This window comes from Scedosporium apiospermum, assembly GCF_000732125.1.
Source record: "Scedosporium apiospermum strain IHEM 14462 chromosome Unknown SEQ_SAPIO_0055, whole genome shotgun sequence".
Taxonomy (NCBI): Eukaryota; Fungi; Ascomycota; class Sordariomycetes; order Microascales; family Microascaceae; genus Scedosporium; species Scedosporium apiospermum.
The window spans coordinates 757,520-779,282 of record NW_015971756.1 but is presented as its reverse complement, the minus strand read 5'-3'; the positions used below and the strand labels follow the sequence as shown (position 1 = coordinate 779,282).

At 52.2% G+C, this 21,763-nt stretch overlaps 4 protein-coding genes and 2 pseudogenes across 4 annotated transcripts; 1 reads left to right on the top strand and 5 right to left on the bottom strand.

Annotated features, from left to right (window-relative positions):
- Nucleotides 1-243: 243 nt before the first annotated feature.
- Nucleotides 244-1,678, bottom strand: SAPIO_CDS1417 (L-arabinitol 4-dehydrogenase; the record flags this gene model as incomplete). Its single annotated transcript, XM_016784694.1, has 2 exons — nucleotides 244-1,177; nucleotides 1,473-1,678. The coding sequence occupies 2 exons, from the start codon at nucleotides 1,676-1,678 to the stop codon at nucleotides 244-246; spliced, it is 1,140 nt and encodes a 379-aa protein (XP_016645810.1).
- A 6,150-nt stretch (nucleotides 1,679-7,828) lies between these two features.
- Nucleotides 7,829-9,355, bottom strand: SAPIO_CDS1416 (Pex13 protein; the record flags this gene model as incomplete). The annotated part of the gene is made up of 3 exons (XM_016784693.1): nucleotides 7,829-8,619; nucleotides 8,730-9,200; nucleotides 9,304-9,355. The coding sequence occupies 3 exons, from the start codon at nucleotides 9,353-9,355 to the stop codon at nucleotides 7,829-7,831; spliced, it is 1,314 nt and encodes a 437-aa protein (XP_016645809.1).
- A 1,619-nt stretch (nucleotides 9,356-10,974) lies between these two features.
- SAPIO_CDS1415 lies at nucleotides 10,975-14,607 on the bottom strand (annotated as a pseudogene; the record flags this gene model as incomplete).
- An 817-nt stretch (nucleotides 14,608-15,424) lies between these two features.
- SAPIO_CDS1414 (uncharacterized protein) lies at nucleotides 15,425-17,171 on the bottom strand (the record flags this gene model as incomplete). The annotated part of the gene is made up of 5 exons (XM_016784692.1): nucleotides 15,425-15,852; nucleotides 15,903-16,168; nucleotides 16,224-16,700; nucleotides 16,767-16,831; nucleotides 16,893-17,171. 5 exons carry the CDS (start codon nucleotides 17,169-17,171, stop codon nucleotides 15,425-15,427), a joined length of 1,515 nt encoding a protein of 504 aa, XP_016645808.1.
- Nucleotides 17,172-18,882: 1,711 nt separating this feature from the next.
- SAPIO_CDS1413 lies at nucleotides 18,883-19,170 on the top strand (annotated as a pseudogene; the record flags this gene model as incomplete).
- A 473-nt stretch (nucleotides 19,171-19,643) lies between these two features.
- On the bottom strand, nucleotides 19,644-21,110 carry SAPIO_CDS1412 (uncharacterized protein; the record flags this gene model as incomplete). Its single annotated transcript, XM_016784691.1, has 5 exons — nucleotides 19,644-20,311; nucleotides 20,376-20,559; nucleotides 20,634-20,767; nucleotides 20,900-20,960; nucleotides 21,054-21,110. The coding sequence occupies 5 exons, from the start codon at nucleotides 21,108-21,110 to the stop codon at nucleotides 19,644-19,646; spliced, it is 1,104 nt and encodes a 367-aa protein (XP_016645807.1).
- Nucleotides 21,111-21,763: the final 653 nt, after the last annotated feature.

Below are 21,763 nucleotides of genomic sequence, written 5' to 3'. Positions count from 1 at the left end.
GGACTCTGAAGGCACTTACGAAGTACAGAGAGGACAGGCGACTTCTACTTCATACAAAACAGACTTCATGGTAAGGAAAAAAAAATATGTATGAAAAAGTCCAAAAAAGGTAAATATATATATCATGCAAATTTGAGAAAGAGTAATGCAAGTCATACACGAAAAGTCATAAAACCAACTCAGTCCCCGCCATCGCTACACACACAAACGACATTCTCAACACGAGCTTCCTCTCCTGTCTTCCTAGTCCAAGCTCTGGATCTGCACCTTGATAGCCCCAGTCTTAGGATCCGAAGCCGTCTTGAAAGCATCGAGAGCATCTTCAAGCTTATACCTGTGCGTGACAAGCTTCGACAAGTCAATGATGCCACTCTCGACGAGGCGAATGGCCCGCGGCCAGGTGTTGTTGTAGCGGTACTGGAGCTGAACATCAACCTCACGCGTCGACGCGCGCATGAACGGGAACTTGATCTCGTTCTTCCCGACACCAATGATGAAGACCTTGCCGCCGAACTTGGCAGCCCACACGGCCGAGGCGATGCTGCTCTCGACACCCGTGCACTCCATGGCGACGGCGGGCTCGATGCCGCCGAAAGCCTCGACGATGGCCTTAGCCGAGTCCTCGGCCGAGAGCCCCGGGCTCACCTTGTGCGTGATCACGCTCGGGCAAAGCTCCTTCGCGAAAGCCAATCGGCCCTCGTCGATGTCGGTAATGACGATGGGACAAGCCCCAGCAGCACGGCAGCACAAAAGTGTAATGAGGCCGATGGGCCCCGCGCCGCAGACAAGCACGGGGTCACCAAGCCTCACGTTAGCCCTCTGCATAGCGGCCAGAGCGACGCTGAGGGGCTCGAGCATGGCGCCCGCCTCGTACGACATGTTGCCGATCTTGTAGCACCAGGTGGCGGGGTGGTTGACGTAGCGGCGGAGGAGACCAGGGATGGGAGGCGTCGAGAGGAACTTCACCTTGTCGCAGCCGTTGTAGCGGCCCGTTAGGCAGGGCTCGCATTGGTTGCAGATGATGTTGGGTTCGACGGCTACGCGGTCGCCGACTTTGAAGTCTGTGACGGAGGGGTGCACGGCGATGATTTCGCCGGCGGATTCGTGGCCGAGGATGTGGTCGCCTTCGACGATCATGGGGCCGATACAGCCCGCGTGCCAGAAGTGGACATCGGATCTAGATGAAGGTGTTAGTATTCGTTTGATATGGGCTCATAACGAGTTCTGAAAGCTTGTGTGGCTTTCTTCTTCTCTTGGGCGGGGAGGTGGTGAGGCCCCATGTGATGCAATAACATGGCTATAGGAAATATGCATCATGGATGCCCAACCCTGCCAACCAAACCTCCGATTACACAAAGCTCCACGGAAACTAACTCCAATTATCGAAAAGAAAACAAAACCGATAAAAAAAAAAAAGAAAAAAGTAAATGCCAAAGGGATAAGATTTTTGGATCGGTAATCACTATTCTTACCCGCAAATACCGGTGCTCCTAATAGCTACCGTAACCTCTCCCTCCTTGAGGTCCGCGCCGGACTGGACGCTCTCGAGAGAAGGCTCAGCTTCATTTATCCACAGATCGTGGGCGGGGTTCGTGTAGACACCAATGTTGGGCTTGGTGACGTTAGCGGACGCCTTTGAGACGCCATTCTCGCCGTTGTCCACAGCTACTGGGCTCATGGTTCGAGATTTGGGGGTTCTGATGGGAGGAGTTCGGTTCAGTCTCGAGCTCGGTTTGTCTCCGTCCGATGTGGTGGTCGGTGTGAGATTGGACGATAGCAATAGCTTCAAACGATCTATGAATGGGATTGAAGATGAGAAATTATGATGTGATATCAGGAAAACAGAAAAGAGACGAGAGAAAGGAAGAAGGGAAAGTCGGGATGCCCAAGCCAAGTCTAGATATGTAGTATGAAGTGCGTCACAACAAGTCGATCACAGCGGGACAGCCTACGGCACTTCTTATTATTTATGAACGTCGTTCCTATATATATGGAATTCCGACCAAGCTCCGCTCTGCAAACAGGACCAGAGGAGTATGTGTAACCGCTTGGGATCCGGGGTCTCACAACCCGCCCATTCAGAGACTGCGAAAGGAGGGCCTGTGTTTTGCGCTGCCCCTCATCCCTTCTTTTTTTTTCTTCCCTTTCGCCAATTATCGATAATGCTTTCCGCGGGAAGCTCTCATTTGATGAGACAACTTTTTTTTTTTGCCCCTCCAATACCCGCCCAGCTTTTGCTTGTCCGAGTCTCCTTTCCTCGGTCCTCCCTTGAAAACGTCAATCTTTCACTTGCTGCTGGTTAAGTTGGCTCATCTTTTAACTGTTCTGGGAGGAACAGTGGGGCGGCACCCCAACTTGGTGGAGGGGCTTTTATTATCTGTCTCCGCGTTGACAAGGTTAGGGTCGCAGCTCTTCCCGCGCCAATCACGGTGATGGGATGAGGTTGAGTTTTCTCTAAAGGGAACTTTTAGTGGCGACAAGTGGGGGTGAGATGGAGTCGAGCTGGAGGACAGGAAGAAGAGAAATAATGAAAACCGACCACGCGGAAACTAGGAAACGAGTAGCGACACCTGTACGGAAGTACGAGAGAGGTAGTGGCACAGCTCCATGATGATCAAAAACATCGCATGCCATGGTGGAGGATCAACTGAAAGTTGAGGTTTCGTTTCAGCCTACAAATTGGGCTGACGTCTTCCGCTGTGAGAGGGCGCAAGGGACGGGTGGCCAAGATTTCCAAATGATATATACATTAAAGGCAATCTAGAAAAACCCTCGTAGCGGCAGTAAGCTTCGACGAGCAAGCGCGGGCTCTTTGTGATGTGATCCCGTTCGCAACAGCATCCGCCCATATCGTGGACGTAGTGTACTTCACACGCTCGTTGAGCCAGTAGATCTGGAAGGCGGGGAGACGGGTGACGTGCCTGCGGTCGCTAGTGTCAATGTCTGTTAAACCCGGAATACAACATAGAAAAATATCGGCAGGAGATGGACAAGTACGCTTCCCTTGTCGTGTCCACCAATAACGCTCCCACCTCCATCTCTGCATTGCACTAGCGTCGTCAAACAAAAGCCCGAGAAAACCTCCAACCTTCCATACTTTCCGGCATGCGGTCGAATCATCGTTTGAGGTTTTGCCGTTGGAATCTAGGACGAGTTGGGAACGGCTCGGGTTAAGGACGGGACCCTAGTGAGATTTTGTCAATAATTGGGACGCTTCGGGGTGTCAGTGGAAGCCGCTGGTTTTGCATTGCATGAAGTGGCACGACGACGTGGCCTGGCCGAGGTTGGTTGCCTTTTCCTATTGCGCGAGGATGGTCTGCACGAGGATTGGTCAGGCGACCCGAGAGGGCTGTATCCGTGGATGTGGGACTTGGATAGACTAATGCGAGGTTTGAGCCCCCAAGCAGCCAGGCATCTCAGGGCACTCAGGGGTAGAGATGAAAAGAAGACATCAAAAAAGCTAATCGAGAATAAATGTGTTGTGTTCTCTCTGATCTATAATTAAGGTCTCGCCGCATTGCGGCGAGCTCAATGCTCACCCTCGTAGTGTACATTAAAACACGATGAAGGGAGGAGGAGGCTTGAGTCATCATTCGCTCCACACTCCTTATCTTCCCCGTGCGAACATTCCCCAGAATCCTCTGCCCCTTCCATTGCCCCTTCCATTGCCCCTTCCATTGCCCCTTCCATTGTCCCTTCCCTTCCCTTCCCCAGACTTCTTGTCTCCTTCCCCAGAATACAAACCTTGGGGGTTCTTGCTAAGTTGTCCCTTCACATTTGATGGGCCCCAAAAAATAAAATGGCAAGAGCAATGCAGAATCGCACTAGAAAATGACCCCACAACGCAGGTGCGTTGCAAACAGATGTTTCCCGCGGAAGGAACATGTCTTCCAAGTGGGAGGTTCGAAGCCGATTCTTATGCTGCAGGCGCGAGCTACCTCTTGACACCTCACAAGGTCGACCCAGCCCGTTAATCCGGTACAGGCAAGGTTCCTGTCACCGCGAGCCAAGCACCCGTCAACACGAACCTACGATGCTATCCTGATCGAAAGGAGGTTGGATTTCTAGCATCTCGACCGCGGTTGCGTGGATTTGGCGTATTCGTTTGGGTCCACGGGTTTGACACGCCCCTCCGCAGACAAATACGCCATGTCCTATATCACACGGAGACTGGGAGAGACCGCCGCCATCTATGGCGTCTTCAAAACTTGCTGTTGATTTTCGGCCGCCCTTCGCATTGTGGAAATGTGGGAAATGTGATTGTGGCTTGGTCTCTGAATCGATGGCGTGTTTGGTGGAAGTCTCTACCCCATGCTCACGACAACGTCGCCTTTGCACACGCCGTAAGGACAGCATATTTCGGCACCTATTTGACCACTGAGGATCTGGTCTACTAGCTTCTGGAGTGGGGGAACAAGACGAGTCCTATTAGATTCTGTTGACAGAAGGGGGGGCTGTGGGGATGCGATCGAGTGGTCGCTTGGGTTATCGAGCTCGCTTACATCTGGGCAGGGAAGTCCAACCGGTTTCGCTGCGGCGGGACTGGAGAGCCAGAGAGCAGCGACAACGGAGGTGAAGAGAGAGTCGATCTTCATGGTGCTCTAATCGAGATGGGGTTCCAAAGATTGTCTCGAGACCGGCGGTTCGTATCGGATGATGTGAATGACAAAGACCAAAGACTGGGACACAACGCTTTTTGCTGGGCTCGATTTTCAGACGTGACTCGGCGGAGAAGGGGGGTTAAGATCGCGCGGAGTTTGGAACACAAGACTGGAAAGGAATGTAGGTGGAGCGACGGATCGAGTTGGGTCGAATCGGGACCGGCTGTAAGAATAGGATGGTTGGGACAACAAGCGGCTAAGATATACAGCCTTTGAATGGAAGAAGAATAAAGGAAGAATCTGTCAAAGGAATGAAGAGAATGTCAAGAATGGTGGTCACGTCTGTGATTCTATGATTCTATGGAGTCTGCCTGGGGGGAATGGAGAGGGGGTGAGCAATGTGCTGTTACTTATACGAGAGAAGATGCATGTCGGGTAAAGCATCTAGTAGTTCCCCCATCTGTTTGAACCAGTCCGAGACAACCAGGTGCCTTCGCATGTGGCCTTCCCCCCAATCGCCTCTTTTCCCCTCTGTCACTTTCAGCATTTGATCCTTTGTATCTTTTACGGGACAGATGCCGTATAAAGCCAGGTACCAGCGAAACCTAGGCCCGGAAGAAAAGCAAACAGGTTGTGTGCCTTGGCTTCTGATTGGAAGTCATGTTGGCTGTTTCCCGGTAGCCCGGCACCGAAATCGAGGATCAGTCAAAGTGTGGGGACAAGCGGTCTTTTTGAGCTGATCTTTGGTGCCATCTTGGCCCTCGGGTTGCATCATGGGTGTTTGTCCTGCTCCTCCGTCTGATTCTGATACACCCGGAGGCATTTCAAGGATCAGTTTCACGTACCGCTTAGATTGCCGTTTCTGCCAAATTGAGGGGAGATGGGATTTCAACTGATCCTAATTCACCAACAGTTCCCTCTCGATTAATATGTCTCTACAAAGCATGCACGGCACATCTGACAACGCAGCGCCACCGTGTCCCTCTCCTGCTTCGTATCCAGCACTAGGCCGCCTATGACATCCTTCGTAAAATCCAGAGGATCCATGTCTGAACCACGCTCAGCTCCAGTGGGTTAGCGATTGGCCACGGATGTCACCAGCCTAGATCTAGACCCAGTGGCGGACTGCGGGTAGTTCGGCCAAGACCGCCGGGTTGGGGCTGGCAATAGTGTACTTCTCGACAAGCTAAAAGGCTCGAAAACATTGGTGTTTGAGAGGGCAATGCTCCCCGGCTGAGGGAGATCACTGGGGCTGTGAGCCTGTTCGGAAGATTGAACCGAGACGGGAAGCCTGGTCAAAGCACAGAGGCCAATTTACCCATCCTTTATTGTTTGGAGTACGAAGTACATAATAAACTGCATTTTCCTGGTACTAGAGGGAGCTGGGAGCCTGGCTTATTTCCCGACATCATTCGGTGCCTGCAGATGTTTGGCGCGATATTTCGCCGAACGGAGTCTCGCTGTCTCAGATTTTCATGACCCGGCATCCTCACCAGCTGGGAATAACCGAACCTTTTCTCTGGATGAGAGATAGCCTGCATATTGCCAAGTAACTAACTCACTCAAGATCGATTTCTCGTGTTGTGTAGAATGTAGAATGTATACGAAGTATATTTATGGAGCGGGCCCTCCAGAGGGCGAATAGACGGAAGGGAAAATGTCTGGGAAGAAACAAAGACGGGGATGGAGTAGAAATTATCAGATGAATTTGGCCCTTGACTCCTCTTCGTACCTCGTCTTGGATCTGCAGTTGGTGCCCTTAACTCCGTCTTGCCCAGTGTTGCGAAAACCTGAGCTGAATGGAGTCTGGAGATATTGTGGGAGAACCCAACTTCAACAAAACAGCTCATTGTTGCAATTGAAGTATTACTGATGGTTCTGTAGTAATCCACTTGATTGGTGTTTCAATTGTTGTCTTCGTCGTTCGAAGCATCGTGAGCCCGAGCAGTAAGACATCAATCGAATTGGAATGCTAGTTTACGTCAAATTGGCGCATGCCGAGGCTCAAGCCTAGGCCTACAGTCTGTCAAAGGTCTCCGAGATATGCTCTCAATGGGTCCAGAAGCCCCATTTTATTGTCTTTTTCTTCTTGTTCCTATGTCTTTCTGAGGGCTTCGCTGGGCTTTGCTTAGCTTTGCTTAGCTTTGCTGGGCCTTCTTCGACAAATTGAAACCCATCAAATCCTCTGACCTCGGTCTGGATCACAGAGTGGGTCCGAGAGAGCTCTCAAGGCAATTGATCTCGCAGACACGCTCTAAAACGTCCAGTAGATCATCCCACCTTGCCCTCCCAGGAGTAAACTATTAAAATGGACGTGTTGAGCCTACCTGATGCACGAAGGGTATGAACCTCGATATCCAAAACTCGGGGAAGAAAACCTGGCAACGGGACACTTCCAAGCGTTAAACCAGATGATCCGAGGAGTCAAGCCCAGCCGAAGGCGCTCAGAAACAAATGCCCATCATTCCGGAGCCCCCCGGGCGAAACATCAATGATCCGCTCAATGTTGACTCCCACTTCACACTGCTTCACGCTGATCAATATTCTCCTGGACGAAGCAGAACCTCGGAATTCTTGCTTTGTTTTTCAATCACATAATTTAAACCGAGACATCGTCTTTCGGAGAACTTCCAACATATCGATTTGATGGCATTGGTATGTAAACCATTGTGAGGTTTCGGTTTCATCAATATCAATACCTAAGCCACCGCCTCATCGACACCCTTCTCAAAACCCTCATGCCCGAATCACCACGGAACGAATGGAATTAGGTGAATAATAAATAAAAATAAACGAAAGTGACGAGGATCAAGGAAACGTCCCAAAACTCCAGGCTTTTGTGAATTCCCATTCAGAAAAGAGGAGCGATTTCTCAGCCATGATGCATTTGCTCGCTCTGTTAGACTACTAGCCTTCCCCTCCCATCTCTCTCTTCTCTCTTTCCCACCTCTTCCTCTACACCCTAAAAAGTCGTTTCATCTTGTCGATTGATATACACAGGTAAATAAAGGTCGGGCTGACTCAAAAGAGTCGTGCAGGGTATGACAAAATAAAAAAAAGTATACACCCCAAGAGTTCCGTCAAGAAGCGAGCCCCTTACTTCCTAAGCTTCTCTCGGTTCCATTTTCCAAGAATAGTTATATATATTAGAGACCCGTGGAGCCGCGTCTCGTGTGATGTTGTGGTGTTGTGTGTGTAAGGTAGCAAGAAGCCATAGTTGTTACTAATTAGTAGAACTGGCTCTTTTGGAAATCTTCGGCCGTCAACAGCGGTCCTTGCTTGACAGTGGTCAGGGGCCGCGAGATGCCCACTGGGGTGGGAGGCGACTGGATGGAAGATACCGTCTCTCCCGAGCTAGTAAGGGAGTTGGTTCGGCTGCTGTCGCTAGCGGGGGTGGCCTTGATGGCCGCTACTGGCTTAGGCGCCTTAATCTCTCCGGGCCTCCTGACTACCTCGAGGTACGTCGACGGAAGGTATCCCATGCGCGCGTCTCGGGTTCGGCACCTCCACCACTCGCTCGGGGCGCCGAAGGGATCCGTCTTGGCGAGAACCGCTACAAGATCGCCCTTCCTAACCTCAAGATCAACTCCGTTGGCTGCACCAGCTTGGGATTGGGGCATGTAGTCGTAAAGGACGCGGCAGTACTCGAGCTGTGAGGGATCTATCCTCATCTGATCGGTAGCAGCAAGCCGCTTGCGCTCCTCCTCCTCTCGAGAGGCGGCTAGTGTCCGGATAAGCTTGCTCATTAGGTAGGGAAGGCCAAAAGCAGCCACGATGAAGAACAAAAGCGGCTTGCGGCTGGCCTTAGGGGGACCGGCGGGAGATCCGTTGGGCCCAAGAGTTCGTCCCTCGAATTTGGCAAAGGCTGCGGGCGTAAGGGATACGGCGTCGGCTGGGGGTGGACGGCCGGTTAGTTTGGCAAATAATGTCCTGACCCATCGCACAATCGCGAAAATTCCTAGTATGGAGCCAAGGGTTTCGCGGAGGTTCCCAAACTGTTCGGCAACAGAGATCATTGCTACAGAGCGACTCGGAAGTTAGCTATCATTCTATTGAAATGGGAGCCGTCATCGAAAGGGGTAGCTCGGAAATATAGGGCTAAGGGTAACGCGGTATCACGAGACTTACCATAGAAGCTTGAATGGGTCGCCATATATGTGCTCTCCAACATCTGAGCAAAGCCGCCAAAAGCACCGACGATCCCCTCGAGCATCTGGAAAGTGGCAGCTGTACTCTGGTTGAAGCTATGCGTCAGGCTGTTGGGGTCGTTGGGATTCCCCGGCATGCCGCCGTACATTCCACCACCGTACATGCCACCGCCATAGCCTCCATAACCACCGTACATTCCGCCGCCATACATACTACCGCCGTAGCCTCCCATTCGTGAATACGGACTCGCGTAGGGCGATTGGTAGGCCGAACCGTAACCGCTGTAGGGGGTGGCACCGACCCCTACGCGACTGTATGCCGCTGCATTCTGGTTTACCGCCGAGGCTAAGGATGATGGCCGTTCAGGAAGATCGGGGGGCATGGAGGTAGAGGTTGAGGCGGTTGTCATAGGGGGTGCGGACATGGAGGGATCGGTAGATGGCACTGAGGCTAGAAAGAAAGAGTGGTATTAGCTTCTCACTCTGACATGAACATCGAAAACAGAGATGTTTTGAAATCCCTAGATGGATCCATGTGTGGGCGCGATACTCACCGAGGGGTGTCGCGGCGCCAGACATCTCCCAAGGTTTCGGCGGCGACGCCATTATGGCTCAAAATATATTCCCGCCCTCTCTCTTCAACTGCCGAAGGCGAGGCTATCGCCCAAAATAAAAGAGAAAAGAAAATCCGATTCAAATATCGAGCCGCAGGATGCTCGCGTCGTCGAGCAACGAGGCCCCTTTCGGGCAGCGGCTAGTGCCAAAGGAACGTTGTTTTGCTATTCGCCGGACACGAGGGGCAAATTCGATTCGCAGGAAGAACAGATCGGTTTGTCGCGAGGAAGCAAGGCAAAGAAAGAAATTAGATACCAACCGTCGTGTAGAGCCGTGAAATCGTGTATTCGGATTGAAGGTCGGATTGAAGGGGAGGGAAACGGCAGCGAGGTAAATGGGCGGACTTAGGTCCGGGGAGGTAATTGATGGAAGCGAGGTCCAGATGCAGATGACTCTCGGGAGGACAGTGTCTGTGGTTGGATGTCAATAAGTTCCTTCAGGTTCTGCCTCGGTATTATTTTTCGGGCCTGTCGTGGTTGCTGGCTTGGTCAGCAGGCCTGGCAACTAAAGTACAGAAGTACTGCACTGGCCGGAGAGCCCTGACCGGATGATAAATTATTCGACCATTAACGAAAGGGGGGGAGAAAGAAAGGGGAACGAGAAATAAAAAAAAAAAAAAAAAAAGCAGCTGATTCGATTGATTGAAATTGAATGGAAATGAGAAAGCAAAGAGTTTAGCTGCCCAAGGCCGCCGAGAAATTTCAACAATATATCGACAGGGTCTCCAATCGTGTGATGAAAGAAAGAAAAATTGATCACGACAGTGCGCCGCCCGTGAAATCGAACTCGGCTTGCCAAGTGCCTTCCTTCTTTCTTTCGCCCGACTCCACCGTTAATCCGGGGTACAACACCAATGGTGTGTTGGAGAAGCAAGAGTGGAGTAAACATGTACACAAGTAACTCCTCGAGCCGCGGCGACGATTCTCGGCTTTCAGGGAAGGGGGGGTGGCGAACAAAGAAAAGCAGCGGCTTCAAATGTCCATCCGTACCCACACCCTCCTCTTCCGTCACCTGTCTTCCCCGCCATCCGCCAAAGGATGAAAATTCCACCGGACCGACCTTCCATGCCAAACTTCTCCGTGCCCTCCTCGATTTTCACATGCTTGGCTTGAGCTTAGCGTATCTCCGTCAATGTGAGATTACGCTAGTTTTTTCCCCCAGACGTGGGTTTCACGAGTGACCACCATGACGATGGATTAGGAAGTAGTGTAGTGTAAACTACGAAGGTATGGCTGGTCCATCTTGCTATTCGGTCACAGACAAATGCAGCATCGAATTCTCTCAAAGTATTGTTGAGGTTGAGGGTTAGCCGTTTTCAACTGCCACTCTAGCTGCAGCAAATTCTGCATTGCATGTTGAACATCAACCCCGCTGTGGCCTGGAACTGGACCACGGACAAAGTAGGGACCGAGTACAGCTGGGAGTACATAGCATGTGCCAAACCGGCGGTCAGATTGGCTGGCTGGGCACTGACACTTGCATCATCCGCGAGGTCTCTCTCTCAAGCTCAGAGAAAACCGGTGTGCTCAGATTGATATATCCGTATAAAGCTTGGCGTAAATTATACAGAGACGTCACGATATATTCATCTATCTATGTATACATAATACTTAAGTTGCGGTCTTCTTTCCACGGCGTAGAGCACCTCCCCGAACTCTCTTCGACGGGACAGGTTCATCATCATCACTCTCCTCACCATCCTCAACACCACCCAAGTCCCCCTGGAACTCGTCATCCGACCCATCTACAACCGTCGCCCGCTGCCGCTTCCGCGATTGCTTTCCCCGCGCTTTATTCGTAGTTGTGGAATCGCCAGCAGGCCCGCCCGCGCCCTCCTGCTGTGTCTCCGACCTCATCGTCTGCTCCAACGTCTTCTGCTTCAGCTTGCTAACCGCCTCCGTCATTCTTTTACTCGCCGAGGCTCTCTGCCTCGGCGCAAACGCCTCCAACCGCCCGGCACCGACACCACCACCGAAAAACCGCGTAATATTCGCCTGCGTACCTTCCATCTCCCGCTTGTTCATGTCCTTGACAACCGGAAGCAGCACCTCGTCCGTCCGCTCTTTGCCCCATCCGATCGTCGACATGAGGAATTGCCTCAGCCCCTCGACGTCCGGTACTCCCCACTGGAATGCCTCGGTGCTGTCGTCGACTTCCGGCTTAAGGTAGGCCTCGGTCACGGCGGGGCTCGGGAATCCTGGAGGGAGGAAGAGCTTCGTGGCTTGCGACTTGCGGAATTTTCTGCGGAACGGCGAGGTCGCATCCGCTTCCTTGGGTCTGCTATGGTGCTGGACGTCGTCCCACCACTCTTTAAAATTCTTCAGTCCGTCGGGGCCGGGGAATTCGGAGATGATTTCGACCGCCGTAACGGGTCCTACGCCCGGCAGACCCTCAGCGTAATCTGAGCCGAGGAGCTGTGCTAACGCGGCGAGCTGTTCTCGCGAGAGGGACATTTCCTTCTCGAGGTCGGATGCCAGGTAGCATTCGACGAACTTGTTGCTGCTAAACATGTTCTTGTAGACCCTGGTGCCACCAAAGAGGAATATATCGGAGTCGTCGGTGACGATGCCGTCCACTAAGCCCAAATGGACCAGCTCTGCGCATTGCGCTTCGGCTTCCATGGGCGCAGTGATGTAAGGAATGCCAAAAAGCCCAAGGAGAGTCTGGCACTCCGCCACCATAGTGTCGTTGACTTCATCTGCGTCTCGCCTCTCCTTCTTCTGTTGGGTCCGCAGCTGCCGCAGTTCATTTTCGTAATCTCGTAGATTTTCTTGCGTAGTCTTGTTGTTCAACTCGCTGGCGAATCGAGCATGTTCTTGTGCCTCTTCTTCCATCTGGGCCATGAGCTCCGCCTCTTCCATGTCACTAAACTCTTCCTCGGCATCATCGTCATTATCGTTAAATAGGAAATCGTCGTGTTCCTTACTAGGCTCTTCGGCTATCGTGTCAGGTGGACGTACTTCTGCATCGGTCGTCAATGCAGGCTCTTGAGCTTGAATCCCGACATCCTCGAATGTTGGTTCTGGCGATTCAGCACCACTCGCTTCAGCACTGGGTTTTGGAACCACAGCAGTGGTTGTCGTGCTAACGGGTAACCCTACGTCTTCGAACTCCAGCTCAACAGACTCGGAGACTTCGCGAATTGTCACTTCCATGTCTTCACCCGTAATCGCTCCGGACATGGTGAGCCCTAATGCCGGATCGATTGGAATATCTTGTTCTGGTGATAACGGGCGGTCGATGATTTCGATATCATCCGATTCACCATCTGAAGACGAAATCTCGATCATAGCATCCTGCCGTTGCCACGCCCAATCCCGCTGGACCTCAACAACGGTGTCCCTATCCGCCGCATTCATCTCCGCCTCCAGAGCCTGAGCCTGTTTTAACGAGTCCCTGATGTCACTGTCATTAACAAGCCAGGGTGGTAAGGGTTTAGGTGCTTTATTGTCGCGCGGCTCCCTTTCGAACCCACCAGCCAGATCATCAAAATCGCCGTCTTCTTCACCAACAGGCTCTAGAATCCGCTCGGCGGGTTTAGGTACAGCCTCAGTGATCCGCTTCGTAAATAGTGCGGGAGTCCAGTCCAACTTAGGGAACGGCAGCGGCCCGCCAAAGGGATTCGGGATATTTGGCATTGAAGCCTCAGGTTGGGCCCTCTTTGACCTGTTAGCTTTGGCCAAAGTTTTCTGTAGGTCGACACTACTGTCGCTGTCGCTCTCGTCATCCTGCCTCGTATCAACGGCACGCTGCTTAGAAACACTGGCATTTGCTCGATTGTTGACGATATGTGCGACCATTCGCCCGCTCGATGATATTATCGGTTTCGGCGCCGTCTCGGCAGCTCTCTGCTTCCACACTGGGGGACCCGACTTTTCCACATCTTCAAATAGATCATCTTCTGGTGATGGCGTTGGCTCATTCCCCACACCATGCTGGCTCCGTAGTGAGAGCGCAATAGCCCTGTTGATATCATCTTCCTCTTCAGGATGCAGCCGGGATTCCGCACCCTCGTTGACCTCCGGCTCCTCCGTATCATGCCCGACGAACAAACTATCAGGGTCCTCATCCAAGTTCCCAACTCGGCCCAATAGCTCTTGACCCCGGCCCACGGGCGGCAGCCTATTCAAGCCGGGGATAGGTATATCCTCAAAGTCATCATCTTCTTCGTCCTCGTCCTCGGCTTTCGCTTGGTACTCGAACTGGATGGCATCCACATCAATGGGCTTATGGCGCTCCCCTAGGTCTTTCTCCTTGCTCACAACACCCAGGGCCCAGCCGCCCTCGGCGCCTTCGTTTTTCACGAGAATATATTCTCGATCTTTCTCGCCTGCGACGCGGGCGTTCACGTTGAGAGTGAGATCAAGTCCAGTCATCCCCGCTTCACGCATGAGACGCTGTGTGAGCATGTTTCGTTCCCTAACTCGTTCAATCTGAAACTTTGAGAACGCCATGCGATCGGGAAACATATCCTCAAGCTGCTCCTTGCTCAAGCCCATCCTCAGGCGACTCCTTAATCTTGCTGCATTGAGAATATTGTACCTGTCCGCAGACGGAAGGCTTTTGAAAAAGTCTCCATCGAAATCGATCTTGCTGAAATCGTAGAGGTTAATGTCCTCACCCGAGTTGAACTGGCGTGCGTACTCCTCGAGCTCCTCAATGCTCATGATACGAGGATCCTCGGGCCGAGCCATCTCCGCAATACTTCCATCTAAGTCGGGAAGATGATACGGATCCTGCTTGTGGAACTTGCGATTCCTCATCCTCTCCTGTTTAGACATTCCTATCTCCTGTACATAAACAACATCGTTCATGTCTGGAAGCGGTTCCTCCTCATCGTCGACCGTTCCCTTTGCGGCCTCCCTCTTCCGACGGTCCACCTCCTCTTCAGCAATCCGATGCATCTGCACCGCCAACAACTTCCCCGCCGTCCTCGCCGCATCCTCGCGCCTCCCCTCCCTCCGTCTCTTCCTCCCAATGATCGTCTGCCTCTTCAGCGCCGGCGCACCGCCATCGAACACGAAGACGGGCAGAATACCAAACCACAACAGCTTGCATATGCGGCGGAAGAACCCGACGACGTGGGAGTTGCGCAGGGCATTTCCCTCCTTGTCGCGCACGGCCTTGAGGAACTGGTAGATCCAGATGGAGGCGTCGACGGCGAGGCGCTTGCGGTTGAGGGTGGCGAGGTTGGTGGGGCGGGCGCAGGGCTGGACGACTTGCCAGAGGCCGTTTACACCCATTTCGTGATGGGTTTGGAGGATGCGCTACCGTGACCTGACGCGATGGGGATAAAGGTAGTGTGTGAATGCAAATGTGTAAGAGTTAGGATGAAGGCTGGTTGAAATGGCTGCCCAGGCCGATTTCAGGTCTCTTGGAGCAAATGGCGCATCGTCTCATGCGTCACCGAGGCTTCCCGAGCAATACGAAGGGTGATAAACTATGGTAAGACTCTGGGGATGAAAGGTGTAGTTTCGGCGTCGGTGGGATGGAAGTCGCAATGTTGGGGAAAGTCACGACTCGGACTTGGAAGCTTCGCAGTTCAACCGTAAAAAACCCTAGGTGCTGCCTAAAAATAGCCCAGCCTACCCGGATTGTTCATCGCGGGCTGACGCACTATAGAACAGTGGAGGCGACACAGTATAGGGCCTGTTGCTGCTAGCTGCGCTGACAGCTTTTGCTTACGACACAAGACGGCGGTGGCGAAATGACAGCGGCCACCATCAACCCATCGATTATCAGCGATTCCCCAAGTCCACTTCATGATGCTATGCAACCGTAATACGAACTACGTTTATCCCTCTTCTTAGTGGTATGTTTCACGTCCTCGGGGATAGATTCGAGAGTTAACAAACTTTTTTGAATAATCACACACTACCGAGGGAAATGAGAACACAAAAAGGATCGTCTTCCAAGTTGAGGTAAGAGCGCGTTACCAGAACGAACTCGATATCCAGCAACAAAACGAGTGAATAGCGGCCAAGTGAAATGAGCAGAGCAAGCTAGGAAGAAAAAAACCAAAAAGAAGAAGAAAAACGCTCGGAAACTGGCACTGGAATCCTACCAGGAAGTATTCACACCCGGACTATCGAAATCGGTATATCCCGGTTGGTCAATAAGGACATTGTTCCAGATGAGATCTCCTAGGTCACAGTGGAGTATATCCTCAAGATATTCTCCTGAACTCTCAGGAGTGGGTTCCGGTGGCGGCTGCGGAGGATCGCGATAGATGCGATCTGGCGTCCTGCATGGTGATCTTGACCTCGCTCGCAAGTCGCTTGTGTCTTTGTCCTCTTTGTTCCCTGCATAGGACTGGATAAGGCGACGCGCGCACTTTATGACAAGGTCTGTAGCTACGCGCTTCATATCGTCTTGGACATAATCGAGCTTCCGTTCAAGCTCCTCTTCTATCTCGCGTCGTATCAGAGGGGGTATCTCCTTACGGAGATACTGTTCTATGCCGATAATGGATGGCTGCTCCTCGTAATCTGGCCTAGACGTTAGTAGGTTTCCTACCGAGACTGTTGGGTCAACTTACAGGGTGTAGGTAGGTCTAGAGCATCGGGGAAGATTATTTTGTAAATCTCATTCCACCTCTCCGCCTCGCTTCCCTTCTCCTTACCAGGACGAGCACGAAGAGCTCTCTCTTGGGCTTCATTGATACCATACAATGGCATGACGTCGACCTTCTCGCATCTCACATCATCTCGAAGATGGGCGTCGAATGCCTTATCACTTGCGAAGTCCTTTCTGCACCTTGGGCAGATGTGTTTTGAGATCTTATGAACGCGGTAGAGATGCTCCCTGTAGAGATATTAGCGAAGACTGGCCCTAGCGTCCGACTCTAGAGCGTACTCACTTCAATCGATGAATGGAAGGGAATCCAGGATGAACGCATGCCGTTGACTTGGTGCACCTGGAAGGGTCATGCTTATAAAAGGGGCATGCGAGTTTTCGCTCTCCGTCCCCACCATCCTTCCGCGCTCGCTTTGGGGCTTTCCCCCCACGCCGTCCATCGCCTCCGGCACCACTGCCGTCCGGAGATTCATCTCTCTGCTGGCGCTTGTTCGATTTCCTGCCGCCTTGATTCTCCTTGTCTTCATCGGGATCATCGCGGTGTCCGCTATTGCAGCCACCGCCGCTCCCCTTGCCTCTCCCGCCAGTAGAACCCCTAGAGCGATTGGCGCCATCGCCTTCTTGAAGTGGAATAGTTCTGTCAAGCCATTCCATTATAATGGCCATGACATTATCGACGATCTGAGCCTTTCGCCTCTCCAAGGCAGACTGGCTTGGATTATCGGATTCCAAAGGAGAGGCCGATCTAATAGCGACACGTCTACCCCATTCAGTTAGATTCAGATCTTTCAATGGAAAAAGGAAGAAGAAAAGGCGAGATACGAACTCCGATCTAATTCTCCCTTCTTCAACCCCGGTACCTCCTTGTCCTGCCGAAACGACCGAGGGAGTCTAGCAGAATCCATATTAGTGAACGATTCTTTTAGATGCTTAACGGGATTTTCCGACTTACATCTTGAGCGACGCGACGGGAACTCGAAGTCGACTGGCCTGCGGTTCTTACAATGTCGGACTTCCCATTACTTTTCCCACTTTTCATGCTGTTTGCAGTCAACCGCGACAGATATCCCTTGGGAATTAGTTTCGGCCTCAGCTGCTGAGCCTTGAAATACGAGGCTGGGTCCCCCGACGAAAATACCAGATATGGTAATCTAGCAGCACAATGGATATCGCCGACAAAGGTGCTGTGTATAGGGACAAGAAGCTCTGGTATTTGTGGGTATAGCAACATGCTTTGAAGAGTAGCCCTCTCAGGAAATAGAAATGCTGCTCAGGTCTAGGGCACCAGCGCGAGGCGTGGATAGGAAAGCTCAGACTCTCTCAGATGAGCGCGGATATCTACACAGGTATTTATAGAAAGCTTAACATGAAATACGGATGGCCCTCTGGAGAACTGAACGCTCAAATGCGCACAAGTCGAACTTGAGCAGAGACGAAGGGACGAAAGGGTTGCGTGAAGGCGGCCCATCCTTCCAAGCAATTCTCCAATCATCCTCCCGAGCCCTCCGAGTGTTTGGAGGCGTGGCTGATGACGAAACCAAAGCAAGTCCCATTGAGGCTTCGGTTAGCGAATATCATGCGGGGACCGTCCGATTTGGTACAAGTCTTTCCATGCGAGGAATCTCTCCGCGGGATGTGATGGATGCATGCAATATGACTGACTTAGTGTAGCCTTGTGGGGATTCAAGTGAAGGCCGGGGCAATATGGCCCGATAGGACAATCGCGTCTCTTACATGCTACTGAATATAACTCGCTCGAGGGCGAGGAGGACCTGGACAAGGAAACCGTGAGTTAACTTGCCAACAGTGCCCGCAGTAGTAGGTAGGCATTGATCGACAATGGGAGCAATCCGGAGATGTCAAGATGGCCAGTTTCCTGCTGCCATGATCCAATCCACAGAAGCCAATGAAGGCATCATATGCCGCTGCATGGTGAGCACAAGGTAGGACCCAGGCCGCTCCTGTCGATGGGGGTGTGGCTCTGGTCACACGAAGTGTAGTAGAAGACCTCGACGTCTCCTATGATAAGTCCAAAGAAGGCACTAGTCTTCCGGCATGCATATACTGGCTCTATAATCAGAGATATCCATTACTATTTCGGTCGAGGAGGGGTGTGGTTGGCGAGAAGTCTCAGAGGTGCCCTCAGCAGACCACCTGCATGCATCCAACCCCGGCCGCAACACCGGTAGCCAGCCGGAGGGTCGCGAACCAACCTGGGCCATAAATGTGCTTCGGGAGATAAGGCGGACTCTGCAGAAATCCCATCGTGATGACGAATCGCGTTCTGAGCAAGCGAACCCGGAGAATCACGGCATGGATGGAAGAGGAGGGATGCCGTCGGGAATACGAATATTATGAGTCAACGACGCGGCGGACAGCCACCGACGGGCCTCAATTACGCAAATGAGCAAAATGTGTCTGTCTGCTTTAATCAATTGGAAACTTTCCGAGTGCTCAAGGCGCGTTGTGGGCAGAAAGCACATCTCAAGGTTGGAGTCGAAGGTGGGTGAGACCTTCTTCGTTCTTCCCTCACCAAGACCCCACCTTGACCTTCGACATGACGTCTGGTCCAAGACAAGTTGATATTTTTGGTGGGGTGCCAGACACCACATCGGACAACTCACCCCCACACCCAATCCTTCCGTTTAGCCTGGTCGGCGCTAACCACTCTTTCACTTCTGCATCTTCCTCGACACTCTTTCTGCCCCGCAAGCAATCGTTATGGAGTCATCCCAGACTACAATAGAGATTAGGGAGAGGGAAATCCAAGAAGCGCGGGATTACCTAAGCTCTCTAATCAACAAGTATCTTCGGGTCACCTCGAAGGATGGCCGCATCTTCTGGGGCCAGTTCAAGTGCATAGATCCCGTCCGTCTCACTCGTGCTCTACATTCTTTTCTCTCCATTTTTATTCTTCTTTTAGCCAACTTTGCCGATGCGCGATGCGGGCGACTAACAGCTCTCTCCAGGATCGCAACATCATCCTCTCCCAAACCTTCGAGTACAGACAACCCTCCGCCAAGAAGCGTCTTGAAGCCGCCCAGAATGCCGGCGACGCCGAAAAGGTGACCCTGCAGATGTCGTCTCGCTTTCTCGGCCTCGTCGTGGTGCCGGGGATGCACATTGCGAAGATCGAGCTTGAGGAGTTTGCGAGCCAGCTCAAGAAGCCGTCTGCGAGGGCAGCAGAGGCGTTGCAGAAGCAGAGAGAAATACAGCAGCAGCAACGGTAGGAAAATCGCGGCTTGGGTGAGCCACTGGTCTGGCGCACTTAGCTTTCATGTGGTCATGACTGGCTGGTAGGGAAAGACTCTTTGTGGGCATCAAAGGGACGGATTGGGACGGACTATTGGTGGTCTACATATTTTGGAGTTCGGTGTCACAATCAGCCTGTATATAGCCTTCTGAAATCTTCCTAATATTCAAGATGTATGACTGTATCTGTAGCAACATTACATGGGACCTTCAAAACATGTATGAACAAACTCCAATATAATACCCAAACAGTCCCTTGAGCGGTGTAAAACCCACCCAGTCAGTCCAATTAGTTAAATTTCCCCAACGGTTTCGAATCTCGCACCGATTCGACAGGGGTAAGCAAGTTTGAACCCCTAAAGTCACCCGACTCTGATGTATTACACACCAACCCACCCATTAGTATCGCCTGAGCATGCCCACTTCATCTAATCGCATCGCATGGTCTTCGTCATGCAGCGTGTACTTCCTTGCTGCGCCCTCTAGCCTCACCATTACCGTTGACGCGGCTGCTCGACGCTACCGATTCACGATTGTCATCAGAATCTAGGTCCTCTTTATCGTGCAGCCTGTGCTCTTGTTCCTCATCTTCGTCTTCGTCCTCATCATCGGTTCTAGCAACTTCCCAAGAGTCTTGGTCGTGCATTGGGACATCCTGCCCCGAGAGATCTAGGCCTTCGCTGCGGGCTCGAATATGGTTGCGGCGACGTTGAGATAGTGTTCGGGCACGGACAGATAGTTTAGAGTGAACAGCAGCATTCGCGGTAATCCAGTTAGTGAGGGCGTCCTCGCAGTCCTGAATGATGGCTTTGCTGGCTTCGTAACCGTCATAAGCTGCTCTCGTCTCGCCCGGCGTTACCGGGGTGTCGTCGATCAGATCCAAAAGGTGTTTTCCGTAGCCGGCGATGATTGCTACTTTCTCAGAGTGTTCCCGGAGTGCATCGAACTGGTAGGAATAGGCGGCCTTGACTTTCTCGCGCGTAATGTTGGACAATTGAGCTTCGGCAACGAGCGATTCGGCCTCGGCTCGGACGAGTTCCTGTTCGAGGACGACAATCTTGGGAGAGTTGGGTTCCTTATACTTGAGCTGGGCGATTTGGTCCATGATCTTTTGCTTGCCTGGGAAGCAACTTCGTATTAGCTCCAGTTTTAGTCAACCGTTGTATCTAGGCGGGGCACTCACGGTCGCGGCACGGCTGCACCGACGCCTCGATGTTTCGGATACCCTTCATCGTCACGCGGTATTGATCATATCGGTCGACAAGTTGGTCTTCGAGCTCGCCGATCTCGTAAAGGAGAACGCCGAGCTTGTCGGTAATGTCGGAAACGTCTTCGTCGCAAGCTTCGCCCCAGTTTGAGAGTTGGTGCTATCGAGCGACGACATCTTAGCAGGTCTTCTTCTCCCAGGGGGTAGTAGGAACGGAGTCAGAGAAACATATACCGCAACTTCCATGCGCTCCTTAGCTACTTGTTCCAAGCTGCGCATGACGTTCTTTTCCATCTTGACGAGTTGAGTAAGCTTCTTCGCAAGGTCAGGCCCGAAGGCGCCTGCGGTTCTACCTCGAAGTGCATGACCTATGTATGCGTATCGCAAATGATTAGCTTGTTGGCGTCGCTGCCAGGGGGGTGTTTCTTAGTTATCGGTTGGTGAGGGGAAAGGCTTTGGTGTCGCGGAGGAGTACTCGTAATCGCTCGGATCGCACTTACTGAGCGAGGCACGGCCAAAAATTCTTCCGGACTTTGTGCTCGACGGAGGCGGAGGAGGATTCTAGACAATTGATCGCGAGTCAGTACCCGAGTCGCAATGCTCAGCGGCGACAGGAAGACACCGAGGGCTTTCGTTGGGCACAACTCGGCTTACCTGGATTTGCGACGCGGTTGGCGCCCGAGTCCTGCGCATAGAATATGTGCGATGCATTGTGAATAATGATGACGAATTCCTAAGCGATGGCGAAAGCGAGTGTATTGGGTAGACGGTTTCGGATCGCGGTTCCTTATGTTTCTGGCTTTCGTCTCTCGAGCTTCTCCTGTCTCTGGCCTGTTTTGTTCGTCTGGTTGTGGGTGATGTTCGGGCAATGTTGAGAAGTGGTTGCAGGTCTTCTTGGCGGTCCTGATGTGATTTCGGTTCCGGGATCTGTCGACCGACCTTGATCCAACGTAATTACAGCAGCAGGAACAGGAGCAGTGATAACGACGGCAGCGGGCCAAGCAATATGAGCCCAAAGTTAATGATCAAAGATGATTCTGGTATCGACACTGGGGTACATATGATATACGAAGTAGGCGGCCAAAACTGGGAGCCTGGCACGGGCGTAGGATTTAAAGACCAGAGGGCGGCATGCGCATGCTCAGGTCGAAACGACGAAAGCTGCAGGGCCAGAGGCAAAAGTGCCCAGTCCGTCTAGGTTCAGACGTCATCTCCCGGTGTACAAGGCCCGATTCTCTTCAATGTTGGGTCAATGTTAAGCCCCAAGAAGTAAGAACTTAAGAAGTACCGCTGCTATGGTCCAATTGATATCATGGACGGGCGATCCAACCACGTCGGACCACTCGGGATGCATCAACACAGGG